The sequence below is a fragment of the Diospyros lotus genome, chromosome 12, assembly GCF_014633365.1.
Source record: "Diospyros lotus cultivar Yz01 chromosome 12, ASM1463336v1, whole genome shotgun sequence".
Lineage (NCBI taxonomy): Eukaryota > Viridiplantae > Streptophyta > Magnoliopsida > Ericales > Ebenaceae > Diospyros > Diospyros lotus.
Window position 1 is genome coordinate 8,984,747 of NC_068349.1, and position 10,104 is coordinate 8,994,850.

Sequence of the window (10,104 nt, forward strand, 5' to 3'; positions counted from 1 at the left end):
CATAAAAGGAGTGCAATGACCTTCAATGGCCATTCACTTCTCATTTTTGAGATCTCAAAACTATTTCAACTAGCTCTTCTTGTTGGACCGTTGCTTCCATTCCTATTGGACACGTGAGTTGGAAAAGATGGCCTATACTTTTTGACCCATCCCCTAGTGCTTGCTATGCCTTTCTTTATCTCGCTCTATGTGAATGTCATGGCTTTGGTAGCCATACCTTTGGCTCATTCATGCTGGATCTTCATGTAGTTCATAGTGCTTCTTTGGATATGCTCGATGCAAGGGCAAACCTAGAAATCTATGTTGGGAGAGATTGAAATTTTAAAAAGTTAATATAATAAAATTCTTTTATAACGAAAAGGTCAGCATAACAAAATTTCACTAAACTTGTGTTTGACGAGATTTTGAAATAAAAAATTCATTTACAATGAAATCTACATCTATTGTGAAAACAAGTTATTTTTCAATGTAGATTGCCATACAATAAGTAAAGAAGTCATTCTCTATTTTGTTACGAAGTTACGAAGTGTCATCTTCAAAAGTTTCATTGCTGAAAATGCCCGCTCAAAAGCTGTAGTAGAAATAAGTAATGTCAATACAAAACGGATCAATCTAATTATCATAATGTATGTTCTGACCTTCTACTCTCGGTTAAGTCATGGCACAATTCAGCAAGTGTAATACTTGAAAACTTTATTTAGAAATTACATCATGAACATAATACTGCAACTTATATTTTAAACCACGAATATCTTAATTGCTAAAATCTTTAGAATAGAACTTCTTTGCAAACGTACAAATATCATCGCTATTGAATGATTTAAATGAATTTTTGGGATCCAAAGCCACACTGAGAGAAATGTGTTATACTGATTTATAATTAAATTGTATACATAACTCCATCAATATGAAATCTATTGCTTCATTGAAAACATCGAAGTGATAATGATGCTCACATGTAGTCTTATCACTACAACGACCAATTAGATACGAAGAATCTAGGTCCGATATGCAAATGTTGTGTGTTGAACAAAAACCTTTTACTTATTGAAAAAACTCTTCCCAACTTCTTCTCTTAGTTCTTGAAGGAAATATATCTCATAGCAAACAAAATGTCTAGTGATTTTTTTTAAAGGACTTGACAAAGAACATTAGTTATTCTCATAATTTAGTTCATTAAAAACAAATTAAACACAAATTCAAAACATACAAAGTGTTTGTGAGTGCCACAAACTTTAGCTCGAGAGCTTGCTTTTGGACAATGGACTTTAAGATATCCAAACACCTTACAAGTTGTAGAGTACATGTCTATCATGTTTTTTACATAATCATAATGAAAACTCTAACTTGTTGCTCTAGCGCATTACAAATTACCTATTTAATTGGCTCTACTTCTAGAGTCACGCTTTTTAATACCCAACATATGCTCAACCTCTTTTCTTTAAGCACTTCGCAACTCATTAATGTGCTAAAAAAAATAATTAATAATATTGATAACATTATTCAAATAAAAAAAGAATTCCCAAATAACACTAACATCCTAAATTGTAGGAATCAATTCCAATTGTAAAAAAAACACATTTATTGCCTTGGTTAACCCTCTTCTAATTGTCAAATCCCACAATAGTCAACATCGAAATATTTGATGAATTATCATCGTTTAGAAATAGAAAACAGTAGAAACATTATGTCTTGTTTTCTGAAGTGAATATTCCAACCACCTAAATTGATTAAACTAATTTTTTAAAAATTGTAACGTTGATTTCTAAAAGTGGTCCTTTTGTAATTCAAAAGTAATGGTTGATATGGTACAGTTAGTAGATATGCTTGTCTGATCTCATTTTGTGCATTAATAGGATATTCACAAATTTGCTTTCTTTTTCTCGAATCTTGCTCAATGCAAGAATAATATTGAAATTCAATATTTAAAGATGGAAAAACTTGAATTCCAAGAAATGAAATTGAAAGAAGTTGCATAAAAGCAATTGATGTAAATTTATTAGATTGATTTTACACACTAGGAATTGAAGTGCTTTCACTAGTTTGATGATCTCTCTTTCTAAAAAAGGATAACAATGTTTTTCCTTTATTTGCAAAAAATTATTATTCCATTTTAAATTCTAAGATACACAAACAAAAAATAGCGTAATTCAATAATCGAACTAGGAGTGTTCAAAAAAGCCGCTAGACTGCCGTTTTTGGTCAAATCAGCCGATTTTTTTGAACTGGCAGTCCGATTTGGTTTGGAAAACAGCCAAACCGCGCGGTTCGCTGTTTGTCAGACCGACGGTTCGATTCAAAACCGAACTGCCCGCATATATGATATATAATTTAAAAAATATATCTAATTTATATATTATAAATATAAAGGGGTAGGAGAACCCTCTTCCTCTCCCCTTTCCCCCCAACCAAACCCTAACTCTAAGCCATTTGCACCCACCCACGCCCGCCGCATCCTCTTTCTCTCCCTTTCCCTTGGACGATAGTCGATTAGGACTAACCCACCGGCGCCCCCACGTCGTCGCAAGCTCTCAGTAATCAGCATCTCACGCCATCGCAGGCTTGCAACAGTCCAACGCCCATCGCCCCATTTTCTTCCTCCTCTCATTCCGATCGTCAGTCGCTGGTATGCTCTCTCTCTCACTTTCTATTGATTATTTCTGAAACCACGAAAATCGAACCGCAAAATGTAGTATGGTTTGGTTCGATTTTCTTCACAAAATCAAACCGTAGAAAATCGAGTTTGCGGTTTGGTGCATTTAATCAGCTCAAAATCGGCCAGAGCGAATCGCAAACACCCCTAAATCAAACAATGAAAATATTCAACTCAAGATTGAACACAATTCCCTATGTCTAATTCCAATTGACCAAAACATTATAATTCAAAATAGCAAGTAGGCACCCTATGTTCAATTTCAATTCACCAAAAAATAAATTAAAGGAATCTCATAACCTATTAAATGCAATTCCCTTAAGATTACCAAAGGCTTCACATATATTGAAATATACATAAAATCAATTGATAATTGGGGAAAGCACAAGAAAAATAAAAAAAATGTGTCCAAAAAAAAAATAATAATAATAATAGAGGGATTACAAATATTGAAATTTATACACAAAATCAATTGATAATTTAGGGATACATAAGAAAAATTGAGAGCCACTATTTACCAATCATTCATTCATATAGAAAATTAGAAAAAAAAAAAAATGAAAGAGAGTTGCAAGAAGGAGGGGATGAGGACGTGTCTGCTGAAGATGTACTGAGTAAGGCGAGCAACAAGTCGGTCGGCTAAGAAATTGAGGAGGAAGATAAGAGAGTTATGACGAACAAAAATATGGATTCAAGAGAGAGGGATCTGAATGGGGAGATACTTCTAGGGTTCAAATAAGGATGATTATAATTTCTAAGGGAGGAATAGATTAATATTATTTTTTGAAGTTATAAATGGGTTGGGTTGGGTTGGGTTGGAAGCTAAAAATGGGGTGGGCTATTATTAAAAATAATTTTTTTATCCTAAAAGATGATTGTGGTTATTGGGCTCACATGTATATCCGCCTGGCTCGATGGGAATAAAGACTGCTCTGCCTTTGAGTCATTGGGTTGGCAGGCAGGCCAAGTTTCTTAACCTTATAAACCTTTGGCTAGCTGCCTGGATCTTCAATGTTCTCTTATAAAAAAAAAAATTTACTATTTTTTTTTTTTTTTTTATCCTCTTGGCTTTTCATTTTGACTAAGGCATAGATTGGTACTAATCGATATGCCTCACCTTAATATCTGATAATGCTGAATTCATTATGACATCTTAAAAAATTATAACAACAGAACATATACGATAACAAAGGCAACAACAAAAGTCAAAAGTCTCATTTTTTACCGACAGATATTGACATATTTTATTATATACCAGGGGTGAGGGCTTAAACCTGGCCATGCTCATGTGAGTAGCCCGGCCCATTTAAACCTGCTGAATTGGGCCCAAAGGTGGGCCTCAGTTCACTGTCCAAACGCAACCCAATTAACCTCCGCAGGCCACGTGGCTCATGAGACTCCCATGAGCCATGGCATGAATGACCTTTCTATTCACCTTAACGTTCCCTCTCTCTTTCTCTCTCTCCCTCTCTCTCTCTCTCTGTATTTGATGTCTACCTGGAGCTACTACTAACCCCGATCTTCTGCCAGACTGCGAGTGAGTCTGTTCTCTCAATCGTATTGAATCTGTTCATACGTGTATTATTTAAACTGTATATGTATCCTCAAGTGTGTATTACATACATATTTGTTGTGAATATCATGCTAAATCGCGCTATTTTCTTCTTCGTTTTCTAGGGTTCTTCATAGGTATACGGCGTGTGTGTGGACAAATTTAAATTTCTTGCGAATCTCAATGGGTTGTACCGCGAGAGAAAAGCACATCCGGGCCAATCGGAGGGCCCGATCGGCAAAGCCCGACCCCGATCACACCAATTCAATCGAGCCGGGTGCGAGGGCGTTGAATTACCAACTGGGTTTCAACGAATCAGTCCAGAACACAAACACTAACCCTGACCCCAACCCCAATTTTGATGATAGCGGTTGGGGATACTGTACCGAGGAGCAATTAGAGGAAATACTGTTGAAGAATCTGGAGTTTTTGTACAATGAGGCCATTTCGAAGCTGGTTGGGTTGGGATACGATGAGGATGTTGCCCTAAAAGCTGTATTAAGGAATGGACATTGTTATGGTGGAATGGATGTCTTGACTAATATCTTACACAATGCTTTGGCTTATTTGAGTAGTGGTTGTGGTGGTAATACCAGGAATTCTGAGGATCCGGAGCTGAATTTTGTTGATTTGAGACAGTTGGAAGAGTATTCTCTTGCAGCTATGGTATGTTTGTTACAACAAGTCAAGCCTCATTTGACTAAAGGGGATGCCATGTGGTGTCTCCTAATGAGTGATCTTCATGTGGGTCGAGCCAGTGTGATGGAAATTCCAGTTCTTCCCTCAGCTAATAATGCCAAGGGGTGTGGCAGTTCTGCTCCTAGTAATGTAGAGAGTGTTGGTAACAATCCAGTTGGCGTTGCCCCGGCATTATGTAGGTTCCATGGAGGTTGGGGTTTTGGAAATGGCGGTACTTTTGAATTTCCTGTAAATGGGATGTTCTCGTGTGCATCGGAAATGACTTTTCAAAAAGAAATTGAATGTCCAAAAAGGTTCAATCTTACTCCTTCTATGAAGTCTCTCTTGAAGAGGAATGTCGCAATGTTTGCTGCTGGCTTTAGAGCAAACTCAAAACAGATACAAAGGCCGTCTAAAGCTTGTGCCAGCTCTCTGTCAAGTGGAGATCCCTCATCTGCAGCTGTATCAGGGCCAGAAGTCCTGAGTGAGCAAAATGAAGAGCTCCCACATTCAAAAAACCAAGAAGTTAATTCAGTGTTGACTAAACTTCGTGATTTGAATCTTGATGAGAATATGGAGTATGTCCCAGAAGATCAGAAAGATGAGATGATTTTTAGCTTAATTCAACAAATTAAGGATCTTGAGAGACAGGTGAAAGAGCGCAAGGAGTGGGCCCACCAGAAGGCAATGCAAGCTGCAAGGAAACTGAGTAATGATCTTACTGAGCTGAAGATGTTAAGGATGGAAAGAGATGAGACACAAAGACTGAAGAAGGGAAAGCAGACCCTTGAGGACACAACTATGAAGCGGCTTGCAGAAATGGAAAATGCTTTAAGGAAGGCAAGTGGTCAGGTGGATCGTGCAAATGCAGCTGTGAGGCGGCTTGAGACGGAGAATGCGGAAATTAGAGCAGAGATGGAGGCTGCCAAGCTAAGTGCATCAGAGTCAGTTAAAACTCGTGAGGAGGTTGCAAAGCGGGAGAAAAAGTGCCTGAAGAGGCTTGTGGCTTGGGAGAAGCAGAAAACAAAATTGCAGGAGGAAATAGCTACAGAGAAACAGAAGATATCAGAATTGCAGCAGCAGTTGGTTCAGATTGAGACAGCTCAGAAGGAGGCTAAGGTGCGGGATTATCCTTCTGTCTATCTTTCTGCAGATGTATCTTAATGCATTGTGTAGCAGTTCTATCATGTAGCACGAAAGAAGAGTGCTGAGATTCCGCTTGCACTACTGCAGAGAACTGGTTGACTATATTAGTCAAGGTTCCTCGTCTGCTTGCACTACTTCTCATGCATTTTATGTTTCCAAGTTATGAGGCATCCTTTCCAAATGCACGTAGTGAATGTACCACAAATTGTCATATACACAAATTTTTGTGCATCATTATTCAGAACACCATTATAAACTTTTGGGTAAGTAGACAATCCTGTCTTGACATCCATAGCAATTTAAAATGGAGTTTCCTGAGAATGATTTGCACTAGGAATTTCCACCTCCTTTCTCGTATTTTAGAACTCTCTAACGGGGTAAGGGAACGTAACTGCTCTAATATTTTAGACTAGAGGGGAGGCCTAGATTCATCCTTTATATAGAAGGCCTATAAGTTTTCCCATCACTAACCTATGAGTTTCTATTGCCTATGTAGATTATTCTGCCCATGCCCTTATAACTTAGACTGTAAGCCCAGATGTCTCATAACAAACCCGTTTTTCTTAACCTGATTTAATATAAAATAAAAATAACAAGTCAGCCCATCCCATAAAAAAACTAACTTTCTCCCCCTTGACTAACATAAGTTGTGATTAGTTTTGTAAAAGAATTTAAGAAAACAAGTTTTCAGGTGAAGATCACTTTGAAACTTTAAAGGCCCAAAAGTTAAAAAACAAAATTTGTCCAAAGATCACTCTTAAGGTACATTTTGGTTCAACAATATCTCAGATATCAAATTGTAGTGACGGCTACATCATTTAATGACATAGTAGCCTCTATGGTCGCAAACGTCTGTCAACCTTATCGAAATGAATTGGATGTGGTAGTGTACGAAGGAACGATAACATTCATGTACAATGTACCATGTGCTTGCCTTTGTTTAAGAGTGACACAGGTTTTTAGATTTTATGAAATGTATCCAACAATATCTCACAATAAAGATATTAGAACTTTATGACTGAATATAATGGATGATCATCATAAAGTAATGAAAATACATCAATGAGAATGTATCCAAACAAGATAAATAAAACAATCACAATACTCCCACTAACCATTAACCAGGTACATTGAAAGACTCCACTAAACCCACATTATCAACATGTCTGATGTTTCTTGAAAACATTAGGTCAAAGTCCCTTAGTGGATCAACAATCATATCTTCCGTCACTATATGCTCTATTGTAATGTCAACTTTCTTCACAAGTTCTGTCACCGTCAAATTATTAATCTCCATGTGTTTAGACCCTGTGATACTTTATTGTTCTTAGCGAACAACATGATTGAAATATTATCACAGTGCAACTGTATGGGCTTATCAATGGAATCAATTTTAAATATCTCAACGAAAGATTTCTTAGCTTAACAACTTGCGTAGCGGCTCCAAAACTTAGAACAAATTCAACCTACATGGTGGAAGAGGTTACCATTGGCTAGATCCTTGAATTAACTGCCACCCTGTTTGTAGATTGTATGTTGCTATTTTTCTAAACTTCCCTAAAGTAGAGGCAATCTGTCTTATGATTACACTGTTGATACAAAGAAACACTTGAACTCATTTGAAGCTCTTTAACAATGGAGGTTTCTTATTCTTTGGAACTCTTGTCTCTCAAGAAAAAGCCCTGAAACTAGCCATTATTCTTCTAAATTTCGTCCAAGATTTGTTATCCCAGCTGCTGGATATTCAGAATTCTGATGGTTTGATCTAAGAGGGTGTCATGACCAGAAAAAGGGGGTTCTGACCCATGCAGCTCCCTAGAGGGGTGGGGAGCCCCTTTTCCTAGACCCAGTAATGGTGGGAGCTTTGCACACTGGTTTCCCCTTTTTGCCCTATCTTGCTTATTTTTTTGTGTATTTGGATTATTTAAATGGGAAACTGAAAATTACAAGTTCAGGCACAGTCTTCATGGCTAATCCTATATTGATTTGACCCTGTCTCTTCCTTTTTTAGTGCCTGCCAACAGTTTGACCACAATGCAAAGTGAACTCTTTGATTGAATACAAACCAACTTATGAGTTAGTGAAGTGAACCAACTTGAGCTTTCAGGTGCATTCAAAATTTTGTGCTTGTTAATTATGCATATCCTTCTTAGGGCAGTCTTCATAAATTATCATGCTAAGCTGAAACCTTTCTCTGTTGAGGAATACTTCCCAATCTTTGTCAATGGTAATAAAGCTAGTGCCTTGAAACTAAAATTCATTGTTTTTTTTTTATGTGAAAACACATTGGTATTAGGAAGGCCTTATATTGTATTTATGCATGTGATTAAACACATGTTATGGACAAGTTCATATTTCTTTTGTATCTGGAAATCATAGCATATTAGCATCTTTTTCTTTGGTCAAATTCAAGTCATCTTAATCAATAAATCTAATACCTTGTAACTAAAAAGTTGGTATTAAGAATGTAAACTGATTCTTGTTTTCTCATTCATGTTATTGGCAAGTCCTCGTTTCTTTTTGGAATCCCAAAATTACAGAAATTATGTTTTTTTGTTCAAGTTCAAGCCCCCTTGGTTTCACACCATTCTCTTCTCTCCCTGTGTTGAAATTGAGCACTTCCTTATTTTTTTATCCTTTTTATTTTTGCACTTCCATAAATAAGTTAAGAGTTCTCTTTGGTCTGTCATTTTATATTGTAATAAGAAGTTATTCTATTTGTCCTTTACTTGCAAGCCAACAATTGAGGTTATTCAATTCCATACCAGGTAAAGTGGAGGCAGGAGCAGAAGGCCAAAGAGCTAGCCTCAGCCCAATTGGAGGAGGAAAAGCGCCTCAAGGAAGCAACTGAGGCTAATAATAAGAGAAAGGTTGAGGCATTGCGCTTGAAGATAGAGATAGATTTCCAGCGTCACAAGGATGATCTTCAAAGACTTGAACAGGAACTGTTGCGGCTTAAATCTTCTTTGCAATCCACTGAGCTGCATCGTCAATCCGAGGGCATATCGCCAGCAAATTCTGATGGGACAAAACCCCATGGTGAAACTATTGCAAGGCTGCTTCATGAATTGGATAAATTGGAGGATTCTTCAGAAGAAGAAGTTGGCCATGGTAGAGAGTGCTTAATTTGCACGAAAGAGGAAGTTTCTGTTGTATTTCTGCCGTGTGCTCATCAAGTGCTGTGTGCCAGTTGTAACAATGATTATGGAAAGAAGGGAAAAGCTACATGCCCATGCTGCAGGGTACCAATTGAACAGAGGATCCGTGTGTTTGGTGCAAGCTTGTAGACATGTCTTGAGTACAAAAATCGTGTTCTCACAATGCTCTGACAGACAAAATATGCAGCTTCTCCAACTGGGCTGCGGCTCCTAAACTCTGGCTTCTTGATATTATTCTTTTTCATTGTTGTGATGTGGTGTGCGTCAGCGTGATGAAATGTATCTAAATAAGCAGCAAAGCTGGTCTCAGGCTTCTATGTTTTCACCTTAAAATTACTGCAATTAGTTATTTTGTCATTGACTCTGCAGAAAGCAGAAGTGAGCGAATAATCTTCTCAAGTCTGCCTTCTGGTTTTCATATCATCCCTGGTAACTTGTTGGGAACTAGTTGATGCCTGTAACTTCTTTTGTTTCCTACTAGTAATCTGTCACTGTCATTGAGGAATGTTGCATAATCCCGGATCCTCTGCAATGGAAATATTCTCATCTCCGCAAATGGTTCATTCTATAATGGCAATCTGTTTTCCTCTTATATAGATGAAATTGATGGTGCTTCGATGCCAGTGCCGGCCAACATGACAGGTAACAGGTTCAGTTCAACCATTGACAGAACATTGAAGGTTACAAAACATGCTTCTCTTTTCCTAAGCTTTAATTTTCTTCTCTTATTTGTATTGCCCGTCAGCTTAATGACTGGAAATTTTATGAGATTTACCTTCCGTTCGAATCATCATGCTATAAATAGGTAGTACCGTTCGAATCATCATGCTATAAATAGGTAGAGAAAGAAAAATAAAGGAAGCTTCAAGTCATCAAGAAGGGGAAGGAAGCTTCTGACCATTGATTTTCGGCTGAAG

General features: G+C 37.4%; 1 protein-coding gene across 1 annotated transcript; it reads left to right on the forward strand.

Annotated features, from left to right (window-relative positions):
• The first annotated feature begins 4,075 nt into the window (after nucleotides 1–4,075).
• Nucleotides 4,076–9,702, forward strand: LOC127786612 (MND1-interacting protein 1). Its single transcript, XM_052314113.1, has 3 exons — nucleotides 4,076–4,190; nucleotides 4,331–6,002; nucleotides 8,798–9,702. The coding sequence occupies exons 2-3, from the start codon at nucleotides 4,389–4,391 to the stop codon at nucleotides 9,314–9,316; spliced, it is 2,133 nt and encodes a 710-aa protein (XP_052170073.1). The 5' UTR covers nucleotides 4,076–4,190; nucleotides 4,331–4,388; the 3' UTR covers nucleotides 9,317–9,702.
• The last annotated feature ends 402 nt before the right edge of the window (nucleotides 9,703–10,104 follow it).